Source organism: Vanacampus margaritifer, chromosome 1, assembly GCF_051991255.1.
Source record: "Vanacampus margaritifer isolate UIUO_Vmar chromosome 1, RoL_Vmar_1.0, whole genome shotgun sequence".
NCBI lineage: Eukaryota > Metazoa > Chordata > Actinopteri > Syngnathiformes > Syngnathidae > Vanacampus > Vanacampus margaritifer.
The window spans coordinates 61854993-61882889 of NC_135432.1; the positions used below are offsets into that span (position 1 = coordinate 61854993).

Sequence of the window (27897 nt, forward strand, 5' to 3'; positions counted from 1 at the left end):
GATTCGTCCACATATTGCTGTGATGTGGACATAAACATAAGAATCACGCTCGATAAACAGTCCAGCAGAGGAAAGTGCTACACAATTAGACACTCAAGATTGGATGTCCCATTTAAAAATGTCAAAAGCTTGTCCTAAGTTGTAGCTCAGTGTACTAAATTTCGATATGAAATGGAGCATACATTATAACGTGGCTTAAGGTTGAATGTGAGGCTTTAGAATTTAAATCTTCACAACTACATTTTTGATGGACAATTGATGTATTTTTTCATTGAGAGCTAAAAATAGTACAACCAAAATGGTATTTTATTAGAGGTGGGTGAAAATTTGATTCACAATGCATTGCTATACTTCCCCGAGCAAGTCAACATTGATTCAGCAACGCCCCTCCACAATTTAATATCCACTCTGAAAGTCGTCCGAAAGATTTTGTCCAATTATGAGCAAATTAGAACCACCTATACTAAACACAGGCAACACTAGATTGGGAGGAAATTTTGTTTTCATCACTGAATGTGACGATGAAGTTGAATGCCTCACCATAAAACACCAAACTAATAAGTCAACCTCAGAAGGTCAGAGCTTGACCAAATGTCCTATTGTGGGATGAAAATCCCGTCCTGAAGAGATTCATAGGCACGCCCTACTGGCATAAATCTATAGATGAAATAACTCAACTGCAGACACTCTGATTTTACTACAAGCTTTTGCAACAAATGCACCCCTAGGACCTGTTAATTGAATCTCATGGCTTTGATTAATTCACAGTTATAAGCTATTGTCTCGAAGAAACATATTTCACTTTATTTCCAGCAAACTACCATGTGACTTTATCTGGTCTTTACTGAGGGCTAACATGAAAGTTAGGGATGGTAAAGCAGGTGTGAATATTTGTCGTGGAGGGCCTGCTGGCCTCTCCGTCCACCACTAAAACTCCCTGGCCCAAAATTAGAGCGTGGCCTCTAATGTGTCCCTGGGAGAGAGAGGGAGGGAGAGGGAGCAAGAGAGGGAGAGAAAGAGAGTGAGAGAAAGAGAGAGAGAAATAAAACAGGCCTGGCTTTCGTCCAAGTCAGCACCTTTGGAAGTGCAGTCGTGTTACCGCCACTAAATCAACATGTCAGCACCCGGCCTAGTAAACTTCTTCACCCAGACTCCACTGCTTGCAGCTACCCCGCACACCTAATGAAGTGGTGTGAATGCCCATGTGTCTGGCGGGGGGTCCATACAAAGAAGGACGAAGAAATACATACATTTTGTGTGTTTATTTGAACCCAGGACCGATGCAAAAACAAATTGGCTTTTAGTGGGTTACGACACCCGGGGTCTGTCGACCTTGGCCTCTGATTCCGAACTGTCCCAGTTTGAGGGGCAAGGTTGGGGATGGACACGGCCTGGGGGTTGGCATGGAAAGCTGTGTGCTTACTCTGCACTCTGTTTACATTCCTGAGGGTAATTTTAGCCCCAGGGGGAGGAGGAGGGAAGGGGGTTCGACATGTCTTTGGGGCTTGTGAATAGTCGACGGTCCAGCCAGCGCAGTGGCGGAACCTGGACTTGTGGGTGGTACATTGAAAATATATAAACTACGATCCAGGGCAAACAAAATACTAAAATACAGTTTTTTTTTTATGTAACAAGGTGAATTTTAAACTTTTTTAAAGCCACTTTGATCAAATTTAAGACCTCCTCTGAAGTAATGCTGACCAATATGAGAGTGTTTAATCATATATAATATAATTTTAAGAAAGTGTACTAAATAATATAAATACGAGTAGACTGATTATCTGCCGGGACTATTATTGGAGCATTTTGACAAATATCGGCATTGGCCTTTTTACGAATCTTAAGCCGATAAAGCTGGTATCTCACTGAGCGGTGAATGCTTGCGAATGTAGCGAATTTAGGGTTTTCATCAGGATTTGTGAGATGTTCACAGACGGTTTTTACTGGTCGCAAAGACATTTCAAACATATTTAGACAATTTTTTCACCACCTGCGAAGATCTTTTGAAACCTTTTACATGACAAAAAACAACAACAAATTAGCTACATTCACATGGATTTGTCGCTCAGTGAGATACAGGGAAGTTTTAATTTCTGGATTTATTTAAATTTTCCCTTTATGAAAAATTATGCTGACACCGGAAACTCCTTTATATTAAAAAAAATAAAATAAAAATACAATTAAGAAATGATGTTGACATTTTGGAAAACTATTTACAGTACAAAACTTTAGGGAACTATTTACTTTTTATTTTTTAATTTAGCTTATCACATGCTAATGACCCTGCAAGCTACCTGCAATTTTTGTTATATTTTTTTAAACAAAGCTCTCCATTCTTTATATGTATTAAATTCAAAGAAAAAGTAATTTAAAAAAAAAACTGACACAAATTTTTTCTCTTTTACTGCAAATAAATATCGGCTTGAAATATCAGTTTTCGGTCTCCTTGACTACTAATAATCGGTATCTGTATCGGCCTTGTAAAAACCATAACGGTCTATCACTAAATATAAGTATTACACATGTTTATAAACTCATTAAAAATTCCAAAGAAATAATATTAAGCTTGTACATCTCCAATAAAAGACGGTTCAATATTTAATTTTCTGATTCAAATCGTTTTTTTTGTTACTAAACACAGTAGCAATGTTGTTATTGTGTATGTGGTGTTTTTCTGAAATTTCAATGGTAAATATGAGGGTTTAAAGGTCAAATTCAAAACCGAAAAAGAGCCGCAGACACTTTGTATATAATAGAAATAATAGTCACTGCTGCGTCCAATCTGTATTAAGTGCCAAAAGATCGAGAAGGAGCCACAGAACTCTATGGCTGAGGGAAATAAACAGAACAGCGAGGAGACCAAAGCAACTCATTCCAGCACTTGCATTGATCAGTTGTAAATACACAAAGCAGCACAACAATGTTTCCCAATCCCAGCCTAAGGGAGGCTGATCTGTTTACTCAAAAACCAACAGAAGGTGTTTCCAGGAGAACAGACCAACCACAGTGTCCGTACAAGGCAGTTACATCCCCTTTTTGTTTTCACAAAATTTAAGGGTGCAAATCTAATTTCATTGTAGTTTTAAAAAATTTGCTACGCAAACAAAACAATAATCCCAGCTCAAGAATCGCCTGCTGGGATTTGTCTCTTTATTACTCCCAGCTCTACAAGTCCCCTCAAAGGCCACAGAATGTCTGTGTGTTTACAATGTTCCAAAGACAAGGAGGGTAGGGGGGAACTGCATGAGGGGGGGGGAACGCGATGACGAGCGAGAGACAGAGCTTATCGAAACTAATTAGGCGAGGATCGGGATAGAAGTTAAATAGTGGGCTACATGTAATGAAAGCAGCCGTGCGGGGGACACCGAGGGGTCAGGCCCACACCAAACAGTGGTCCTCAGGCAATCTGGTATTGATTTTCACTCGTTTGGGGATGAAGGTGGATGGTGGTAAAGGGAGGGGGGGAGTCAGGAGGGAGTCATGTAGCAAAAGAGAAAGAGAGAGAGTCAAAGACAGATGCTCAGCTAGAGTCTAAGGGTCTTCTGAGTTGTCAACTTGACAGTTTAACCCCTTTTGGAGGAGAGCAAACAAAACCAGGGGATCTCTTGGGCTGACAGCGTTGATCTGTCATAGCGATGACACTGCAAAGCCCCACACAATGCCCACATAGGAGAGGAAGGACTGTGTTATGTGTGCGTTGGTATGGCAAACGTGGGTAAAAAATATGCAAAAGCACATTCCTTAAGCCTTGGAAAATAGGACTATGCAACACTTGACGCAATGCTAATACTGCACTCAGGATTTGTCATTGATTTGACTTTGCTATCAATACAAGCCCCTCTAATGCGTTATGATTATATTACTTAAATTTTGTAACTGTGTCAGGGGGCTACTGTGTTTGTATGACCATATATTTATGGTGTCAATTTTACAACTTTTTCCCACTGCATTTCCCATGTAAAAAAAACCCCAACAAAAACATGCAAAATAATTGCAAATTTCCAGCATGCAACATTTATAGACAGTATGTCCAACTCTATCACATAAAATTTAGTAGGAAATTGTAAAATAAAGATAATTTTGATAAGATTGTATTTCAACCCTGTTGACTGCCAGAGGTGGTGCCTAAAAGCTCGGTATGTCCCCGTAGTCGTATATACGTACCTGTTGTATTATCACTTCAAAGCACAGTGAATATGTATGAACACTAGAGCTGTCAAATGATTACATTTTTTAATCAAGTCAGATTAATCACATCTTTTGATTAATCATGATTAATCGCTTAATTAAAAAGGCTTTTTTTTTTAATCAACATTTTTTTGCCCGGCAAATTTGATGAGCACATATGTGTTAATTCTTTCGACATTTAATGTTATGAGGACGTCTTCAACATTTTTTGATCCACTGCACACGCTCTTCCTCCTCTCTTTCTAATCAGTTAACTACTTGCATAATTTAAAATTGAAAAAAAAAATGACCCCAATATTTTGACATGACCAAATATTCAGAAAGTCATACATAAACATTTATTAAATGCTTTACTTTAATGCATGTAGTTATGTTTATTGCTCAAACACAACATGTGCTACATTTAACAAAGCCATTAGCTGTCAGCTAAAGGATTGTTTGCGGTCAAAATTAATAGTGTGATTAATTTGATTAATGCAATAAATTTTGGTGATTAATTACCGTTTTAACCTTGACAGCACCAATGGATACACCACAAATAAAGCTTACCTTACAACTTTTCTAAACACCATATAAATAAATGGTTAAAATCTACATATAGCCAAAAATAAAGCCTACCGACCCCGCAAATTTCTTACCCTAACTCTTTGACTGCCAAAAACGTTAAATAACGTTTAGTAAAATCCTATGGAGGAGTGCCAAAGACGTTAAAAGACGTTTGTTTCAAAACAGAGGTGAAACTAACCATTTTCTATTGTTGATTACTGAAAAACGGAATAAGGTAGAAACAAACTTTTTTTTTCTGATGAAAGATGAGAGTCCAATCCTTCATTTGGCAGAATGTGTGTTTCCATAGTCCAAACACATCATTTTCTGTGGACCTTGAAAGATCAGTCAAAAATGCTTAAATCGGCTGACACCCACGGCATCCCTTTTCTGAAAACGTCTGGCAGTCAAAGAGCTAAATTGCGGCTTTTGCAATTAGAAAATCACATTCTACTACATTACCAAGTCAATTTGAATTTGAATAATTGTTCAGCACTAATTTGCAACATAAAAAACGTAAAAAAATGAAAATAAAATGATATGATCTGAAAACTTTTGCTACATCCATTATTCCCCCCAATAACTCTTCAGAAGAAGCTGAATGGAGGTCTTGCCACAAGCGCACAGACGTCAATGCTCTTCTCTTCTCACTCAATCTGTGAGGCGATCGCTTGAAGCACCTTCCTTTTCATGTTCTTAAAGACATCGTTTCCCTTCTAGGACTCACATTGCTTTGTCACATGGCTGCAAGGTACTCCATTAGCCGTGCCGAGCACCTCCCAAATCAATGCAATACTTAAAAAACACACACACCCCCCCAAAAGGCTGTGCACGTCCAAAATTAGAGTGGCCCTTATTGTCCCCATTAAGGCCCCGGGAACGCTACATCGTGACGGATGCTACGGGGTCCCTCACTTGTCAGGAGTTGTCAGACGGATAGTGAGTCAGGACACACACACACGCACAGTTGACAGGTAATCCGAATATCTTCAATTAGCCCAATTAGGGATGTCATAAACAATCCAATAAGTGCTTGAGCAACACAAACAGATAAACACACGCACAAGTGCACAGGCGTACACACCGCAGGGTCTACAGGGTATTAATGAGAAGGGTAATGGGTATATCAGCGGACGCTTGACTTGTCTTTTGTTTCAAGAATGAGTGTGTGTGTGTGTGTGTGTGTGTGTGTGTGTGTGTGTGTGTGTCCCCATCGAGAGGGCCCCTCCTTGCATTGCTCAGCTGTGCACTGCTGGCTGCTACCTGGTCACTTCAAATTGCGCCATCTCCTTTCATTAGCACATTGCCGGCTGAGAATCTGAAAGGCCGTGACAAAATTCATTTGAGACGAGTGGGAGCAGATTGCCTGAAGCAGGTGCTATAAGGGAGATAAAACAAAAGCAGCACCTCTGCGTGCACGTGACACTGTACGTGTGCGCCGTGTTTTCAGTTGGTGTGTGTGTGTGTGTGTGTGTGGGTGGTGGACGCTTTTCCCTGGTCTTCACATTCGGTTCTTGTCCTGGCTATGGTAAATAGGTAATGACATATAAGTGCTTTTGGGGGGAAAGAAAGGGACCGGCCCAGTGCACACTTTTACAAAGCTGTGTTGAAATCTAAATATTGTTTCTAGCGTGACTAAACAGGCAACGCCTTAGCAGCGAGGGGACGTGTGACAGCGCTAACATTGTTTGATTTGGTCTCCCCTTCATATTATCTTATCGCAGTGCAAAGGTGACACCCACTCAGCTTTTGTCCTCAGACTGTTCCATCTACACGCATTTCTTTAGGCGCAGATTGGCTGACACGTTTCGGCGCGAGCTAATCTTGAAAAGGACGATTTCACAAACACGAGACCCGAGTGGCATTTGCATCAATATTTGAACAAGGCCCCGGCATCAACACCGCCGAGATCTCATTTGCAAAGGTTCTGAAATGGCACTACATCAAGCAACAAGGCTGACATTTTCAGTGCGGCCCTCAGAAGCATCTCTTTGGGTTTTCGGGGCAACCTTGGACCCATTTTTGGATGCCATCGTTATCTCGAGTGGTATGGTATCAAGACGCCAACATCAAATACGATACTGTCACTTTCCAATGGCAAAATACGTGTGCAATTAATTCGTTTTACTTTTTAATGCGACATGAAACTCAATACTCTCCAACTTGAACCGCCAACCAACAAAAACACGTCTTATTATGACAAAAACTCAACAATGGAGGAGATCATTGTGACCATATTTTAATGAACCAAGTGTTGACAAAAATATTAAGTGAATGCGATATTTTAAGACAACTGTTTTGTTTTGCTTTTAATACAAAGATCAAGTTCATAGAACTACTGATAACATGAAGAATTATGACATTGTTGAGAATAGTGTGTTGTCACTAACTTTATTTAATCAAATGATGACTACATTGACTAATGAATGTAATTATTTGAGCTGATATTTTCAAACAAAACAACCAAACCAAAGCCCCCTGCTGAAAAATATGTTTTATTATGCCCCGTTTTTGGCTTCACAGAGCTGACTGTTGACAGCAAAGGTGAATGGAGCAGATGGTCGTAACTTTGTTTTAATAAACCAAGTCATGACAGCCTTGATAAATGACCGCAATGTGAAAAGTGATTTCACAACTGATGCTTTACTAGGTCATGCATGTTTGCATTTTAGTTGATTGATTAATAAACACAATTCAACATTTTACCTTTTTTTGGTTTTACATATTGTAATATGTAATGTAATGTATTTTTTTTCTGGCAATATATTGATTATTGTGAAATTAGCTCATCCTGATATTAGCATTATTGTTGGCAAAAAGTCAACACCTACATCTACCTTCCTATTGACTGCTTTCAGAACGGACCTGATCTCAAATGACGTCTGCAATGCAAAGCAAAGATAAAAAAAAGGGGGGGGGGGATAAGACAAAGGGAAGAGTCATCACCGGGAAGTTGTAATGGGAAATTGCTCTTGGCAACTATTTGTTCAAGCACCAGATTTATTTCGTCTTCATGCCAACCCGACAATCCCCCATTGGAAAACAGGGCAGGTTCCCCCTAATGAGTAATCTATTTCCAAGCAGTCGTGTCTGGGCATGACAGTTTACTGAGAAGCTTGAAGAACTGGTAATTACCAGTGTTACGGGGCAATTAATGCATATTACACTGCGGCACTCATAGCGGTGACTGTCAGCTCCCCAATAAAAATGAGCACTCTTCAGCTAAAGGGTGACATTAATTGGGCCCTTAATGACTATGCAGAGGAACCAAGCCAAATAGGAACAAAACAGTGGAATCACTTTGACTCCGACAGAGGGCTGGAAATTGGACTAAAAATGAGATTAATTGCTGTTGGGGAGGGGGCGGGGGGGTATAGCAAGGGGAAGGATGGGGAAAAGAGGTTGGAATTATAGGGTGCAGAAAGAGTAAGGGGTGCTCATACAGATGACAATTCAATTAATTATTTTATAGTGGATTTTCTATCCAGACCAAAAGGCTAGGTTCTATTTTGAGCTCTTTGTCCTGATGTTATTGAATACCTGCGCTATACAGTGTAGTGGAAAAATATTTGCATTATTCTAAAATTCTTATCTATTTTTTATTTTTTGCATGGTAATGAATTCAAATAAAATTTGCTTTCCTGTAGTCCATGCCAAAGGAAAACCAGTCCTGCAATATGTCCTCAAATCATGTTGACAATCTAGGAGGGAAACTAAAAGTCATCATTGGCCGATCTAAAAAAACAAATGTGTTATAGTCAAGAGATGTTATTGAATATCTTGTAAATCAAATCTAATTCACATCAATGGGAATGATTAAAAACAGAACCATATCATTATAAAATATGTGGGGGTTATTGCAGAACAGGCAGCATGAGTAATATTTTCTAATCTTCAACATTTTTCATGGATTGCAAACCGCATACACCAACAAATACTACTGAATAAAGTAAAAAGTAAACAAATAATACATGAACCCCAATTCATCAAATAGGACTTCTGATAAACAATATAATAATTAAAACAAATAAAATAAACACAACATACATTAGAAAACTAAAATAAAACATAAAATATATAATAAATTAATTTACAATTAATCATTAATAAAACACATTAAGCAGAGCTTACTGTAGAGTGAAAGATTTTTAAAAAGTCATAAAGTCAGCTTTGAGTAAAAGTAACACATTCCACCCCCAGAAAAGTTTAATGAATCGAGGATTTGCCAGAGATGTGAAATTCCAATTAGTGTTGCAATAAATCTATAGGCCTCCACCTCAATAAATGCAAGCTCCGAAACCATAAAAAATAATAATAATAAAAAAAAAAAAACGCGTACAAACATGGCACCATTTGCATACATTTTTGATTTCGGATTTCCTGGCTATTTAAATATGCGGTTAGAAATAGTGCGGCGCTGCCTCTTGCGCTGTCACGCTGCACACTCACGCTGTCATTGGCCCTGATAGAACTCACGCGCTTCAAAGGCGGCTTTGCAGCGGCGCGGAGAACCAGCAAATATTTGAATTGCAAAAACACCTCATCTTCCGAGGGGAGCAAATTCAAGACAACTTTTTAAGGAGTTTGAGACGAACCAACCCCCACCCCACTGCAACCTCTAGGAAGCTCACCCCTCTGCACACAGCGTGGAAAACATATTCACAGCGCAAGCACTCCCCTGGCTAATTTACCATATCCAAATTTGTGTAATGGGATATGACACATTCTACAGGGGATTGAGGGGGGGAGAAACTTTAATACGAGGAGAGAACCGTAAAATGTTTAAGCTTGCCTTGTATATAAATGAAATCCACCACCCAAATCCAGGTTCTCAGACAAGCTGACATGGGTTTGATTACAGAATGAAGCGTAATTAGCTGCTTAAGTTCTCCAGCGAGGTTTTTCAGCGATCCTTAGATTCTATACAAACACGTTACACCTCGAGACTTTACATATGTTCACTCAAGATAAATGTTAGAGCGCTTCCAGCTAAAGAGAAAATGTCCAAAAATAATCTGAATCGTAAATCAACAGTGCGGCTTATTGGTTTTCTGAAAGTACGATCCCAAGCGTTTGATGCCAGAATAAATAGCACAGTTAAGCCAAGGAAGTAAAAGTCGAGGCATGAAGGCCACGGACAACCTTAACATCAATAAATAGTCAACGTCAGACATCTAAGAAAATATTCTTGCAACAAGGGAGACTCTCATCTCCCGTTTTTATGATGAGACACATCTGCAAAACTTGAATCCAAGATTTTAGGAGTCAGCAGTTTTTCATCATGCTTAATATGCTTTAATATTTTCTTGGTGTTTATCATCACTAAATCATATCCTAATGATAGAGAGTAAAGGAGTGGTTGGCGGATGGATTAGTTCTTGATCTGGACCAGCACCAATTTCCATCCCTCAGTTAAGGATAAAGACTTGCTCATTTTATGTCATCTTTGTTTAAGGATAATCAAATCAACAAATAGCAAAGAGCATCATTTTCTTGTAGACATGCACAATTGCACATTTACACATTTTGAGATTGGGTGTTTTATTTTTTGTTAGCTGCTGTACATTTTCTGTTAAAGGGCAATGTCACATTGTGGTACTAGACTACTAGTAATGGCTTATTTCACAGTATATTGTCTCTGTTGGGCAAAAAACGTCCAATGTCCAAATATGGACTTTTTCCAAAATGTTTTCCACAGATGTGTGTTCTTGTGACGTCCTTTCTGGGTCTATCATTTTGGGGCTCAGGTGGGAGAATGGTTGTCTCCTAACCTGAAGGTTATGGGTTGCATCCTCAAGTCCCTTTGACCTTTGTCAAAATACTGAACCGCAAGTTGCTGTTAATGGCTCAACAAATATGTCGTCTTTTGCTTTTTTTTTTTTTTTTTTACAAAAGTGATTGTTCTGCACATGTGAGGATGCTAGTTAAATACTGCATATTTTATGTATATTGCTTTGCTTTGCCAACAAACTCAACTAACCATGACCACCTCAACGTGATGGCCTGTAGTACAGAAAACGCTGGGGTGAACATGGCAGACCAACAATACCATAATTAGCAGGGCAAGAAGCAGTAACACAAATATTCAGTTAAGTCTATGCTGGAAGTTGATTGGTGCACAAATCACACCAGCAATCAGCCTTTTGCGGCCCTCTCCCAACATGCAGACAACATGGAGACAGTTTTGAGCCCAGATCAAATATGAATGATGGATAACTTTACTGCACAATGACCTCTGTCACTGGGCTCTTGCCCTAAATCAATGCTCAGCGATAAGGGGCCCCACGCTAGCACTCACCTTGGTATGTTCGCCAGCAGACCTTATCTGCAGCTTGAGGAAGTTTGAGTAATAACTAAAGACAAGCCACAACAAAACCCAACCCCACCTTGTCAAACATCATTTACAATGTATAAGCTCTTATTTCCAGCTCTGTGGCTGTTAAGACAACAATTATATGAAAACCACAGACATTTGGGGAGTGTGTCAAAACTTTGCAGTTTGTTATTTTATCGAAGATTACAAGGAAACATAAGAAGGAGATACTAGCACAACAATGAAACCTACTTTTTTTAAATTAGAATGGTTGATTTTGCCAAAATTTTAAATGAGTTTTTATTTGGTGATTAAAAAAAAAAGAAGTCTCGAACGTCTTCATTAAGATGACAATTATTGCATACTAAATAAAGAAATAAAATAAAAGGATACAGTAGATTTTAATTGGGTACCGCAAGATATACGTCACCACACTTGCGGTCTAAAAATAGCATTCAAGCGGTACCCCATTGTAATGGAATTTCTATGCTATTTTATGTATGATCAGGTAATAAAGACTTTGCCTTTTTGGCACAGTGGATAGCATGTAGCTCATTATCCAAAGGTCATTTTATCTTAGTAGTCATAAGGTGGCTTAATGTACAATGTATAAACACGTTCTATTTTAAATATTGCCATGGTCCTAAAAATGTTTGTTTTTTGTTTTTTTTTCATGCTAGAACATACAAAAGGCTTTGATGCAGCTTCTGACTGAAGAAGTTGCTTAAAGCAATAGTAGTTATTATGGTACGCCATCAGGTGGCAGTAAAGTATAAGAGATCAGCAAGGGAAATGTTGCAACAAACTCTTTTCCCTAGTGTTTTTAACAGGTTTGTGAATAATGCTAATTGCTGCAAAACGGAAATGGATACAAATACACTTTTTTTCCTGATGAAAGAATAGATTCTAATCTTTCTTTTGGCAGGTGCCATGTTTTTGTAGCAATAGAACACAACCTTCTGTGGGCCTTGCAAAATCAGTCAAAATCCAGTCAAACAGTGAAAATGGCTGGGAGTGAATGAGTTAATGTAAGTGGAACAGCAGCTGCTGTGTTAGAAAAACTTGAATATTTTGTTTGTTTGTTGGCATGGCACATATAAAATTACACTTTGGTCAATACAGATCTACAGGTCTAAACAAAAAAGGCGCAAAAGTTAAGTTGTAAATGACTAAAAGAAAAATTTATTTTTGATCTAAGGACTATTACAAAGACCGACCAAGTAATAATAATTAAATAAATATTGCCTTGCATGCAGCGAATGCCCATGCATACGCAAAATGATTATGGTAATTACTGTTGTGAAGAGAAGGAACAGGGAGGAGGCTGACAATGAGCAAAAGAAAAGGCGCTGAGGTCTACAAGATTTGGAACTCTTAAGACCTACATGTATTTTCTAATTGGAATACATGTGATGACGTGTATATGCGTGTGTGAGAAACAGACACAGCGGCGAGAGCTAGCATGCTTCCAGGCAGTCGCATCAAAACGGTGGAGGGATTTCAAATGATCAATACTGAGATCTCCCCAAAAAGAAAAAAAAAAAAAAAAAAAAAAAAAAAAAAACGGTGGAGGGAGACCAAACATGACATCAAACGTCGCAATTAGCTGACCCCTTTTCCCCGGAGTCACAGTTTGAAATGGCCTGCCTTTAAAAGCGTGATTAAAATATGTTTGCTTTCTTATTCAAAATGACATTTGACAAGGTTAGCAATATTTCAACTAACTGCAAAAACATTCTTGTGGCCGTAATCCTTTACTTTTTTTTCCATTGCGGAGCAGGGGCGCAGGTAACCTCCGAGTGTGTTTCCCATGAACTCATAGCTACAATTTTAGAAAGAAAAACCGCTGGGAGGGAAGAAGAAAAAAGCGTGTTTTGTTTCACCCGCACAGTTGAAGCTAAATGTTTTACAATGATTATTCAGGGAATTTAACCCCCCTTTTATTAAGTCATTTCGGTAACCACCAGCTCCATGCTTGCACGGGACATGAAGACTGTCAGCAGCTCAGCGGATCAAGTTCCTCAAACTGTTAAACCCCCTCATCACCAAATTAGGAGAGGTGTATTCCACAGTCTAGTGGTCAGTCCAAAAAAAGACCGAAAGTAAGTTGATGCTGGTTAATGGTGCTTTTCACAGGCATTACATAAAACTACAAGCACAAAACTTGGAATTGATGTGGAGGCTACAAAGACCAATGTTTAAATGGAGTGTGTAGGCATGGCGTCCTGACAAAACAAGATGCAGATAAGCAATGATTCATGGGCCGGGATCAGAAACAGTCCGTATGAAGTTAATGGTTTTCACATCCACTCTAGTCACAGGAGAAGAGAATGTGAAGTGTCAGGCTCGGACAGTGAGCCAAGCTGGGCTTTTGTGGCAGCTGGCCTCAAAAACGGCGGTGGCACTTTGGATCACAGGCCTTTTCGCCAGACAGCTCAATGCTGCCGCTTTCACTTACAACCTCCAACCAAATCAGTGTTGTCATTTAAAACACGTGGTCATCATGCAAGAGACAGATTCCACGTTTAACACTGAAGATTCTCAGAGTGAATTATATTGATATCGCTCAAAATGAACAGCAAATTTCTCTGACATCTCGATGACAGACATTTGTAGAGGGGTGATGCAAAGACTCGCTGAAATACCATAAAGAAGAAGTAACAATTAATACACCTTTTCTACTGCGCAATACCACCTCAACACAGTATGGCCCTAATTGCTATGGACGCTTTTCTGTTGGAAAAAAAAAACAGTACTATTATATACAGTGTTGCACCACAGTACAAACAAGCATAATGAACATGTAATGTTAATGAATTGACTGCCGTATATGTCAAATCTGAAGAAATAGAAATAGGCTGAAGTCCTATATGATTTGCAAAAATCTCATAAGAAGTAGCATAACTCGTCGTCATCATCATCACGGATGATAATGGTTTGATTTGTTGCTTTGGTTCGTACTTCAGGGTACTACTCAAGGCTTTGAGTACTTCAGTATTTTGAAAAAAAAAAAAAAAGACTCAGAAAGTCCCATACCGAGGTCAATAGTGGAGCAGGGACTATGCAGCATCCATCCACCCATCTATTTTCTATACTAGTTATCCTGTTTGCGGTCGTTGACTACATCTTGGACTAGTCATCAGTCAGTTGCAGGGCGCACATCGATACAGACAACCATTCACTCTCACATTCACAGTTGCTGAGTGGGGACTGAATCCACGCTACCTGCACCAAAGTCAGGCTAATATACCACTACACCATCAGTCACTAGCATGCATCAGAAAAAGGGACATGTAATATGGCATTGTTGTTTTTAGAACGATGAATACTTTAAAGACAAATTTGTAAAGCTCATGACGCTTGTATATTTACCCTCACAATTGATGAGCATAATCAGAAGGTCAGCACTTGGACACAAGCTCCTCATGTGTCTTTCATTACACACTCCCACTAAGAGAGACGCAGGCAGCAAGGTTTAAGTTATCAGGCAATCAGACGGCGGACAGACGTGAAACTCAAAACAGAGGCAGTTTGAGAGGAGAGGGCTGCCTGAGAAAAAAAAAAAAAAAAGATGGCTGGAAATGGGTCCTGACGAAGGTCTTTAACAAATGCCAGGCCAGTGAGGAAAGACTCAGATGTGCTTGTATTTCTTTCAGTGTCTAGCAACAAGGTCCTGAAGAGAATTAATTGTGAAATATCATACAAAAACAAATACCTCTTCTTCTGGCCTTTAAAATCTGTTACTTACGGTATGTCAATCAAAAACGACTGCCATGAACTACAATCAGATAAAGGTCCAACACATGGAAACAAAAAAATCCCAACCGTATATCAAAGCTATTCCGGTTGAGTGATGAGGTCATCCGAAGACCGAAAGTTTTGAAAACCCTCTTCCAAGCAAAAACGAGAAATGATGGATGGAAATTCAAAACAGCATCACAGCATTTGACATTACTTATTGTGGGGCATGGATTGATTTTAAGGTGTTTTATGGTTCTGTGGTTTTACAACTCTGCTTAGAATTATTGTTATTGTATAGGATCATCTCAGTTAATGGCTGCTTGGGAGCCATGCCAATAAAAAAAAAAGAAGGAACAGAGAGGAAAAAGGAAGACAAATTTCAGAATATCAAAAGCTTGCTATAAATCAGCAAAAGCCTTTAATCAGGACCTTTTTGTTAAAAGCAGGACTCCGCTTTGAATGAGGAAACTACCAAATACATATACTGTAAATGCCTAGCTTAACCAAGGAATTGCATTTCCTCCAACAATATCTTCCATCTTCCTTCAATATCATCATTGATTGCATGGAATGCAATACTTCAACAATGGATCATTTGTAAAAGGTGAGGAAGGAGGTAGGAAAACTCCAACTGGAAAAAAGAGCGAAACAAACCAGGGGTGGGATAAAAAAAAAAAAAAACAAGGTTATGTGTGGGACAGTGGACCTATAAAAAGGAGCCCGCTGTCTAGGTTATCTATAAGAAACCACTTATCACAAGCCAGCAGCCCTGCACAGTGACTGATGGGCCTCCACAGAGCATGAGTACCGGCGCATTATCTGGTACACACAGAGCGGCTCTTTAAACACAAAAGGCAGAAATATGAAGCATTGTTTCCTTGGTCTGTCATTTGGTACAAAACAACGTATTTGCTGCACCGTCTCAAATAGAACGGCCCAAACATTGGTAGACAACATGGAAATTTAAACCAAGATAAGGAAGGTGAGCCGAAGAATTTATGGTCTCGGATTTAAAGACTTGCATGTACACATTGTATGCTTCTTCATATATTCTGATTCTGTACTCATTTTTACACAATTTTGCGTATTTGTCTAATAGTCTGTGACACGATACTAAATTAGTGTCATTGTTATTGCATTGCTATTATTGTAATGTTTTTGTAACATTTTTTTCCTTATTATAGGACTGGGCCAAGATAATTGATTGTTAAAAATAAGAATGTTAAATGTGTGGAATTAATTTCTGCTTAATCATCTTAAAAAAATAAAAAAAAAAAGACAGAAAGAAAGAAAGATGCAAATAGGGTGCAGTGCTCAACTAATTTTGAAAAATAATAATTACCGGTAAGCTACATCCAAAGAGGACATCTCGGGGCAGTATTATTGTGTGTAACACAACACTGGAATGGAAACAGGAATTCAGAACATTCAGCGAGAAATTCTCCTACTGATTAATAATCCTTCATTTCCCCCATATTAAATCTTAATTTTCCCCACATTCAATCAAGTAAATTCAGTCCCCTAGAGTATCCGCATTTTCTCATGGCATGATTCATCTGGAATTTTTGTCTTTCCCTCCAGTCCAGGTTATGGGACAATACTGACATAATGGTCCAAAATTAGGGACTACTGTATCTACAAACCTTAACCCAAAATAACACAATAAAACACATTATAAGCACTATATAGGATTTGTTTCAAACATATATGGAAATTTAGATTTGGAAAAAAAAATACATTTTGTGCAATATGACATTTTGGATGTGTGGTTTAAAAAAATCTGAAGTGGTTAGGGGGGAAAAGTAAGGAGAAGATACAAACATTATACGATCAGAGGTCAATGAAACGTGGTTTTATGTAATAAATAAATAGCATGCTTTGTTCAAATCAAACAAAATTGGACTCACGTGATCGGATCAACAAAATTAAAACACTATAATTAGAGGGAAAATATGAGAAAAAAATGCGCAATATACACGATTTAGGAATTTGGGCCACCATAGTGTGTCAATTCTAAACACAAACCAAATATGCTGTTGTAGACAGGATGCATAGAAAGAAACTCACAATAAAAACTATACTAAAGTCACACTCTCAACATAAAAAATATTTGTCTAAGCCCAGTGGGGCACAGCAGGGAGAAAAAAAAAAATCTGAGGTGAAGAAGCGTGTCTTTGTGATTCTGATGTTATACATTGTGAAAGCTGACAAAAAACATGGACATTCATCTTTAAAAAAAGTTCCAGCGCCCTCCCCTCAAAAAAAAAATTCACAGCGTTGACACTCTTGCACCTCATTTTACTTGAGGCTTTCCTCTCCATCTCACAGCTTCACGGCCAAGCAGGAGGACAGGAGGAGGGATACATGTACCACCAAGGTGCCACTTTCTCTACCGCTCCGCGCTTGTGCGTGGCGGCCGTGTCAAAACCGGCTCTGAGTCTCAATGCTAAATGACAAATTTGGATAATTCACACATATGACCTTACTTATATAAATGGCAGACATGGAGGGCTTAACTAAAGCTAAATCCCGAGGCTGCTGGAGAGACCTGAGAGTGCGGATTACACCGCGGATGCCTTAAACAATGTGCCCAAATGTGCATCCTTAAAAGCATGAAATCCTTGAAGCATCACAGCTTACTTGTCATTTGGCATTAATACTCCAGGATGCCTCTGCAAAAGGGCGGGCGACGGCATTGCACTTCTGTGTGCTGTGGCGCCCCAAAACAAACACGTGCAAAGCCCTAAAGGAACTAGCATTGTGGAGACCTATTCCCCCCCCCCTCCCTTTTTTTTTCTGGCTGTGGATATTCTATGAGAGGATGTCATAACAAAGGAAACAATAAAAGAGGCCACGTTCCTCCACAGCATGGGGTGCCCATAACTATAAATAAGAGGAAGGCAATGTCACATGTGCTTATGTTTTATCAGTGGAGCTAATATTGCTGCATTCACAAATAGCACTTTATTAATATTCATAATTTCCCTTGCATATGGCTCTTTTGCTTATTTGCTTGGTAGAAATAATACACAGGGCGAAGACGGTCATGACACGCGACATTTCGAGGTTACGAATGGCGCGCAATGAACTATTTTGCGTAAACTAGTCATCATGCAGCAGACTGATGATTACCACTCTATTTACTATTTGATTCGATTGTTTTATATGTATGGCCTAGAAGTGTTTTTCATAAATATTTACTGTAAACAAGACTTTAATACTGCCTTAGCATAGTTTATTCATAGATTGAGCGATGTACAAAATACATTGCAGCCATAGGAACAGAACTCCCCCCTGTGTAATTATGCCTAGTGCAGGGGTATTCAAACACAAATTGTAAAAGGACCACAGACCACATGCAGTAATACTGTAAAAATTAAAACAAAATTTCCTTTCAACACAAAACAACAAAAAAATTAGCTAAATTAAATATCACTTCCATTTCTGCAAATAAAACAGATGACTAAAACAAAACATTACCCATGTCATTAAAACAATAACAATTATTACGTGCAATGTGATTTATCAAATCTGAGATGATTTGCGTTGGCTGATATTGTGCATTTCTTTAAACAGTGCATCTTAGGTGCAAAACAGGGCTAACTTGGAGCCAGTCACAAGAAGGAGTCATGCCATGCCTACGACAAAACTCCTTTTCACTTCACATTTTCGTGCTGGGAAGCTCACTGTGACAATTGTCGCAAGCTTTAATCACAATGCTACACAGGCTGGGCACATAACTGTACGTTCAATTGCCACCACTCAACTGAATTTTTATGTGGCTTCCCCAAATATTAATTACAAAACCAATTTATTTTCCATTTAATTATATGTATTTCTTTCTCTTTCTTTTTTTCTTGCTTTCTCTTTCTTGGATGGATAAATATATAACATACAATTTAGCAAAAACTATTTCTGATATTAGTAAAAAAGGGGGGGGGGATTGGAGTGGAAAAATTGGACATTATGTGCAAATATTAAATAATAATTCCATATATTCCATATATTTGCCTTAGCTTGATTTTAGCTGTTTCAAATTTCCATTTTGGCTCCAATTTATTGTTGTGGCAGGACACAGGACTTGCAGGTGTGACACTGTCACCCTAGAAGTGCTTGGATCTGTCCTCGGGGACGCCTTGTTATGTCCAGCCACATTGAATCAGAAGCAGTAGTCATGGCCTTCGGGTGCTCGCTCTCTGCGTCTCAGGTGACATCTCCTATCTATAGTAGCGCTATGATGACCCAGCTGCAAAAAATATAACCCAACCAAACAAATATGATATTCTATCTGTAACTAACACTGTTTTTTGGAGCAAGTCAACAATGATTGTCTCAGGCCCCCCATCATTACCTTCAGGTAATGGAGCACTAAGCTATTTAGAAAAGCCCAACAAAAATGATAGGCATGTCCATTAAAATAGGACAATGTTGAATCAAGAAATTAAATTGCTTCAATTGACAGGCATTAACTGAATTAGCGCGGCAAAACTTACAGCGTGCGGTTTCCGACCGTAATTGGAAAAAGTTCACAAAGATCAGAAGGTGTGTAATTGCAGCTGTCAACTCATAACGAGCGTCACAGACTCCGCTCTGTCTCGTTGTTAGCCAACGTGTCAGTGAGCAGATTAATAACATGACAAGTTTCTTATAACTCATAGTTAGAAAACAAAGTACAGGAAGTAAAAAAAAAAAAGAGAGAATTATGCGGACACTTTCAGACCTTCAGAGTTTTTTTGCTAGGATTAGGTTGGCAGAATCCCCTAAGGATCAATAATTTTATTTTACATTCAACTTTAGTTAAACAAATCTGTTAATGTGAGACAGTTCCACTCTATAGTACACAATTTCTTAGGGGATGGGGGAAAAAAACAAAAAACATTCAAGAACGGATTGTCTTCGATCCTAGCGGTTCCAATGTGTGTATAAAATAAATAAATACAAATGTATGTTTGCGCCTGAACACATTTCCAGGTGGTCAAGACAGATGATGTATTAAGGTAAACTCAAAGTCTTAACCCCTGCTTCATATGAGGGAGAAATGAGGCATACTGTGCTATTATATTGTTATCAATCATTTTTTGTGGACGTCTGACAGCTCCTTATCAGAGCTAACCTTTTCACGCCTCTGTTAAGGGAGCCAACATTCAACATTTGCAGTTTACACATCTCACAGCTGACTGAGTTTGGGAGGGGTGGTGGCATCTATGGACTGGCCATCATGGGGATAAATGTGAAGAAAAGACTAAACATGTATTCTTTTAATCTACTATGCAAAGACTCAAAGCTATTTTGTGCCAGTTCTCACATTATATTCTGATTAGCGTTATTGATTCTTTTATACTATTGCACTAGGGAAGGCAATTAAATGGTACATAGATATTTCATACTTAGAAACCGTATTAATGGGTGGACTTTGTCAGAAGACGCTATCGTTTGACTTGAAAACAAAAAAAATGAGGATTAAGGTACAAAAGAAAGACAAGCAGCTTAATCGCCCATGTGGTTTGCGAGGTATGATGTTAATGTGTGTTGTTTTAGCGTTTTGATTGATTTTGTGGAGTGATGCAGTGCACCAGGGGTCAGTACTGCCGCCTTGCAGAAGGAAACTTAGGCAGGAGCACTGCTGGTGCCTCATATTTGTCCTTAAAAAAGAAAAGAAAGAAAGAAGTAATATTCAACTTCAGAGAGTCCCAAGGGCCTATTTGAAAAGCAGCCTTTTTAGGGGGTGGGGGGAGAATCACATTGGATAGTCAACAGAATTGTTATGACCATGATACAATAGGTATAAAATACAGTGCAGTAACAGTAAAAAATAGGAACTGCTATTGCTATGCTGTGTGCTGCTATGGGTATGAAGTCTTTAATGTAGCACCACATTGTGCCGCAAAAGCCGAACAGCACTGAGGTTTGTTTAATAGGAGACCAGCAGCGTAAAAAAAGAAGAAGAGGATGAAGAACAAGAGGCAGCGAAGATCCCCAACAAAACTCCAGTAATCGTAATTGTTGGACTGCTTTTTATACAGCGCTTTCTCTACACCATACGGTGCCCAAAGCTCTTTACATTGCCTCGCATTTACCCATTCCTACACACTTGCACACAACAGTAATCGGCTGCTGCCATGCAGGGCGCTGCCAAGTCCACTGGGAACAACTCTGGGTTCAGTGTCTTGCTCAAGGACACTTTGACATGGTTATTAGGGGTGAGGACTGAACCCACAAGCAGAGTGATTACAGTATATCCCTGTGAGTATGACAGTGGGCGAAATAGTCTTTGTTTCCTTATGGTGATAATATCTGATAGTATACATTATCCACTTCTCTCAAAACACATGAGGATCATTATGTGCTTAATATTCACTAGCAGGTGAATAACTTTTATGCAACTCTGATAGTTGGGCGAGATGGATAACTTAATTATCTGAAAGTCCGTAAGAGCAGAGGGGCTTGTCGGCTCTGGAACGCCACCAGTCAAGATTGATAGCTGAACAACGCCAATAGCAACGCAATTCAGCCGCTTCATTCGGGCACTGGGCTTGAACAGGGTGTTTGCTTCCAAACAAACATTTTTCCCCAGCTTTTCCTCCTCCTTCTTTGGAGCATTGTACGTGAAGCATCATTACCCCTCACTCCACTGAAGAGGGGTTCATTATAGGGTTAGTGTGTTGGCAAGACTATTGTTTGGATGACAAATGTAGTTGGTTAGAGCTTTGGAGAGAAAATTACTTGTTTTTCCCCCCACTTCTTTCTACAAACCCATGTTCCCAGAGCACCCCTTATTTCTAGAAACTGAGAGCAATTAACACAAAGGGCGAAGCAGCTCGGTTAAACCAAAGAGGGAATTTGGGTAAATAAGCAAATCAGTGGATGTGTCAATCAAGGGCAATGATGTAATCACAAAGTCTGCTGTGGATTCTTAAAGTAAAGCTCCAGGGTTTGTAGAAATCTCAAGCAAAAAGGATTTTACAAACACCCTAAACATCAGCCCTTTAGGGCTCGTTTCTCTGTTTATATGATCAAGCACTGACCAAAAATGACATAAATACTTGAGACGATGATGTAAAAGGTCTAAACGATGAATGAAAAGTGATTTCACATTTTGAAATGTCAACATTAAATGTCAATTAAAAAGTAACGGTTGCTGGATAAGGTTGGGACTGACAGTTTTACATTTCGATTCTGACACAACAATGTTTATCTGATCGGGCTTCAGGCTGACATGATGGGATCTACATTGTCAGTTGTCTAATACACTTGGACAAGGCTGTGCCACAGAATATCAATGAAAGACACCTCCGGGCAATATATGTAAGGCTCGGGATAACCCTAACCTTCCAATCAGCATGTAAGTATCATGATGGTTTGACCTACGGGTAACTGGCGGCGCTGCGATAAAAAAAAAATGCAAACCAAAGAGCCTTTCTTCAATCCAAACTAAAAAAGAAAATCTATTTTTGGTAACATCTGATCTGCTTCTCTTGCTGGCTCTACCACTACTCATGCAAACTCTTGTCAGTGTTATATCGATTTAGTTTAAAAAAAAAAAATGGAGGCAGGCACATTATCTTTTATTGTCTGATTTGTTTTGAGGTGTTGAATGAGGCCAATTGAAGACAGGAATTGAAAAAAATGTCCCTTTCAACCACATTGCACCTTTTTCCATGACACCAGTTAGAGCTGTTGGGATGACTATAGTAATTGATTAGTCATTTGTTAAGAATTGAGACAAGCATCAGCAAGGTCTAATCAAGTCTACACATCCGTCCAGCGCAGTTGTAAAACTATACTGATGTTATTACTTGCTTTGTCTCTTTTCAACACAGTTGTAATTGATTGATTTCTCTCATTGAAATGAGTGTTAATTTTTTTTCAACCAGTCAAGGACATTTGTAAATTAAATACAAAAGAAAAATCTGGAAGGAAAGACAGACCTGTTCCAGTAGCTCCAAAACTGTTCGTTGAGATAGGTGCGGTGACTGTGGTCATCTCCAAATGACGCTTTGCTCTCAATCCAATGAACAATGTGTCCCTCCACAGCTTTCCATGAACACAGATAAACAAGTCATACCGCCAAAATCCAGGAATAACAATATACATTTGCACCAACTACATGAGGGCATAGTTCAGTTTAACATAAAGGAATTCAGATGAAGACAATGGTGAAAAACATACTAACCAACAGGAACCTCCAGGATGATATCAGGTGTTTTGTCATAACCTTTAGCCCTTAGTTGGTTTTCATCTAAAACAAAGGGCAGATGAGTTGATTTTGTATGCGCAAGAGCAGTCCAAAAGCTTCACCAATACTTTGTTTGCAAAGTTTCCTAGGCGTGAGGTGTAACATTTACAACAATTGCTGTGTATTTGCTGTCTTTGCACAAAAACGCTGAGCTCCAGTTTGTAGTTTGGTGAAGCTTCATAAAATATATAGCGAGGAGACAAGGTTGGCATTATAGCCTGAGTAAGCCCGACCCCCGATCCTCACGGACTGCAGCCATTGTCCTTGACTTTTTGCACACTTCAGCCATTATCCGCACAACACCTGATTTCTCCATTAAATCTCGGGCTGACCAGGTCATTCGGTTCCAAGGGCCTGCCTCTTTGTCTCCAGTCAAGCTCGACTAATGGGGCACGGAGGAGAATTGAGAAGAGATGGAGGGTGCTGGTGTCAGTAAAGAGGCAGCATCAGCCAAGGATGGAGAAAGGGGAGCCGAGAGTGAGGTCAGAGTGGCTGCCAGAGGCCTGTGGTGCACGGGGGGCATCCTGGGCTCTGCTAATGTGTCTGCATCAGGAAACGGGACCGCTATTCGCCGTGGCTGGGCTGTTGACATTGTCATGTGGCTCTGATCGCCTTTTTACACCACCTTTGATTAAAATTAATGGGCCGTCCCTGCTGTTGGGTAGCTTATTTCCAATCCATTTATCAACCGGGGTGAGGTTGCCTCAGTGGCCCTCGTGCCCTCTGACAGTTTTAGAACAGTCCTCTGTATAGCCGTGAAGAAAGGTCAACACCGCGGGTCCAAATAAATGATGTGGTCTTAATGACACAAGGAATGACTTTCATCCTTCACTCACCTGACCTATGGGATGATGATGATGGGATGGGGGTGGGAGAGAGGGAAGCGGGGGTTAAATAATAACTTCCACAATTTCACACAAGGGCACTACCTTGATTAAATTTGGTTGTGACAAATTCATAATTCCAAATCTATAACCCTACACAGTGTAAACAACTCGGTTGTTGCTGACTAAACAAAATAGTTTGTTTGTTTTTTAAATAATGATGTTCATGTAAAGAGCAATTGGTTCATCGTAGTACCACCAAAGGCATGTGTCCTTAATTTTCCAGGCGTCCTCATAACTAAATTTGGGGACGTCATGTACAGGACCTCCATGATTGGGTTTGGAGAAAAAAAAAACTTTCACAATTTAGAATCACACATTTGTCTAAGAAACCTAGCGCTCATCTGGGCCAATTTCCAAGTTGAAATTTAGTAAATATGAAGAGTGTGCTTTATGCCATAGAGTGGGACAATCTAATTGAGAAAAAGCCGAAATTGGATCTTTTCAGGGCTAGCGTCTTCATCCCATCCAAAGGGGTTTGATCAAGATTTTCCTTTTTCTTGGTGTATCTTAGAAATGATTGTCACCTTGCTCCTTCCTTGGGAGATAGAGTAAGAGTAAAAATATTTTGCAATTCAGCATCATGCATCTATCTAGGATACCTGATTCCAACGGAGACACATTTGGGAGAATTCTCCACAATTTTTTTTGTCAAAGTATGAGTTCTGAATACGGCCTACAATGGCTGCTTCAAATCAAAATGGAAAATTTCAAGTCTCGGTCACGTTTTCTTGTCCTTTTGTCCACAACTACAGACGCTCCCCTACTTACGAACATTCGAGTTACGAACAACGGTACATACGAACATGTCTGCGCGTACAGTATGTCGAAAAATGTTCGGTAAATTAGATTTTGTATGCGCGCCTTTTTCCGAGTAGTGCTTCTTTCCGCCGCTAATACCGACGCTTGGCGCTGTGAGAGCTCACCCAGCATTGGAGGCTCAGCAACGTGTCGAGGGGGAAGAGGAAGAAACGCCTGTCCCCATGAAGGAGGAAGTAACTTTTAAAGCCCATTCCAGCGACGACGAAGACCCTCTCATGATATAAAATCCTCCTCTTCCTCCTCCATCATCTCCTTAAGCATCGAGTACATCTTCCAAAAGTAAGTTAAACTTCATTTTATTTATCTTATTACGTACATGTACATACTGTGTGTGTCTCTCGCTATCTCTCTCTCTAACATACGTAGTACAGTACAGCACTGTACGTATTCTCTCCATTTTATTAAATGTTTTTTTCAGTACAAACCAATACAGGTTACTTATACAAGCCTTAAACATACTTATATAAACCTTCAATATACTTATATAGGCTTTAAACATAAATTATAATACAAAATATAGCGCTGAAGCAAAATATAGCGCTGAAGCAACTAACGAACAAATTCACCTTACGAACGATCGCTCGGAACGTAACTCGTTCGTAAGTAGGGGAGCGCCTGTACACAAATACCGTGTCGATTGGTGAAACTGGTGTCAGAGGATCCTTAACTTTTTGGGGAACAGCAGCGAGTAAGTATGGGTGGGGCGTGGGGAAGTTCGGTACCCCTACAATAGACATGTTATCACCTAGGGGGCCAGGCTAGACAAAATTAATTTACTTGAAATAGAACTGATAACAGTACAACTTAGATAGTATATGCTTGTCGTCAACAGGGGGATTACACTTTTACTAACATGAAGCTATTAGCAATAAAATTACACATCAATTTTGCAGTAATGAATCATAAACAGGTCTTTATTTACCAACCCTGCAACAAAGGTTACACTTGAATGACAACTGCAATTTTATAGAATAGGGTTTACAGGTCAAATGACGACTTACCCAGAAAGGACAAATTCTTCTCCTTGAGTTTGTCACAGAGTAGCACCTCATGCTCTTGGCCAATAGCACTGTGGGTACAGAGTCAAGGATTCCAAAAGCAATTGTTGTAAATCAAAGCACCACAATATATGCACTGTAAGCAAATAATAAAAAAACATTATTTGTGCACAGAACCATTGCTTTTCCTGCTTTGACGTGTGCTACAAAACCTATTGGGGTGTATTACGCAAAGTAAAAGTCGGTTCTCTTCATGGAATTTACTCATTCGAAGCACGAGGGCATAATCAAGTTTTCTGGTCAACCTCAATCAGCACTCATAACAAATATCTGAAGTGCATTTCTGTAATATGGAATTAGGAGGAGAGGATGAGAATGTTACATAACGTACATTCATAACATATCGCAACTTAAATCTGTCGTAATTTAACAGCATAACAATACTTTCTTAGTTTGAATTATTAACTATGCACCTTGAAATTTGAAACAAGATCAATGAAATTACTGCATAGGGAAGGTGAATGGTGGCCCATTACATGAATTAATTAATTGTACTAACCAACACGAGGCATGTGATGTGTCAACTTCGCATTTCATAGTTGTACGTCTGTATCATTATTGAGGCAATAAAAAAAAAACTTTGTAAGTATTGCTTTAGTTTGAGTCACAACAACAAAAAGCATTAGCATCAGATTGTTCTGATTGACTTTCAGAAAAAGCTAATTTTCTCTGTTTTATGGTCAGAAACTGCTGATTTGAGCAAAACCAGCCCGCTTGCTGATTATAAAAAAAGAGGAAAAGTTGGAAAGAAACATTTCTTCTGGTGAAAGAAAAGATTCTACTCTTTCTTTGGGTAGATCTGATGCCCATATTGTATCAGAACACATTATTTTAATCGGTCTTCAAATACCAGTCAAAATACTCTAGAATGGCTGGCAATATAAGCAATTCTGCATGGAAAACAATTAGTTTTGAATTAATTAATCAATATCATCACTGATTATACATGTATAATTGAACTTGAAATTAATAATATTTGCGGTAAGCACTGCCTAAGTGGCGAATTCTACCCATTCTGGAAAAATGTGACCTGAACTCTCCATGGTGCTGAACTGCATCCGACTGATGACAAAAGAAAGTAAAAATATTTATATGATACAAGGAAGATAGCTGGGAGTAATACCATTTGTTTTCATTCAATACCACCAAACTCATCTTTTTTTTTTTCTCTCTTTACTCCGATCCACCTGGTGCACATGGACATTTAGAATCCCAGCCATCCTACATCTCCCTCCGCATCCTGTATCATTTGCTGTAAAGGGATGGCAAACGCCTTCTCTGTGAAGCAGAACTTTTATGTGGGGTGAAGGCAGACACATCTCATCCCCTTCAATAGCTCCTCGTCAATTTCAAGCTTAAAATTTTATGGGATAGGATACTGTTTGATGCAGTCTACCAGTGGTCCATAACAGCAGTCGTTTACTGTGCACTGAGGAGAGCAGGGGGGAAGAAATATTACGGCATGTGGAGAGTGAGAGAGTGAGAGAGCAAGAGAGCGAGTGAGAGAGAGAGAGAGAGAGGTGGACGTAAGGGAAGGAATGCTATACAGTTATGAGCAAGGAGAAAACATGGGGATTCTGGAGGATAGTTGTTGGTTGCAACAACATACAAAAGCTCCTTATAAAAGTAGTCAACATGCAATAAAACTAAAAATGAAAAAAAAAAAATTGTTAGGAATTTACTTGGTATACGTTCTTGGCCAAGGTTTGGTCTGGTATTAACGATGGTTCCTTGAGCATACTGTTGAGGACTGATTTAGAGGCTGTGAAGAAGAAGAGGACAAAACAGAATGATAAACATGATGATGCGCAGAGTAAAGTTGAACAAAAATCAACCATGTTTTGCTTAAATAGGAGCCTCAGAATTTCATTCTTTCAACAGTAAATATTGTCAGATTTCTTTAGTCATCTATGAAAGTAGACTGACGTAGGTAAGGTAAGACATTTACAAACATCTACTTGCAATGGTCAATATTTTGCCTATTATCTGAGATCTTACCGACCAAACCAGTAACTAAACCATAAAAAAAAATATGAAAGCGCATTTTCTTCACTACCAAACAAAAAATTGTACTAGTTTTGAATGAAGGGATTTATAAAAATAAAAAAA

At 39.1% G+C, this 27897-nt stretch overlaps 1 protein-coding gene across 1 annotated transcript in view; it reads right to left on the minus strand.

The window, feature by feature from the left end:
* The window catches only part of cdin1 (CDAN1 interacting nuclease 1), a 62298-nt gene that overhangs the window by 8875 nt on the left and 25526 nt on the right, over positions 1 to 27897 (minus strand). The window contains exons 7-11 of the mRNA XM_077559936.1: positions 27471 to 27550; positions 27168 to 27217; positions 25732 to 25799; positions 22962 to 23027; positions 22717 to 22822 (exon numbers count right to left, since the gene is read on the minus strand). Of these exons, the coding sequence (XP_077416062.1) occupies positions 22717 to 22822; positions 22962 to 23027; positions 25732 to 25799; positions 27168 to 27217; positions 27471 to 27550 (370 nt within the window). The remainder of the gene's footprint in view (positions 1 to 22716; positions 22823 to 22961; positions 23028 to 25731; positions 25800 to 27167; positions 27218 to 27470; positions 27551 to 27897) is intronic.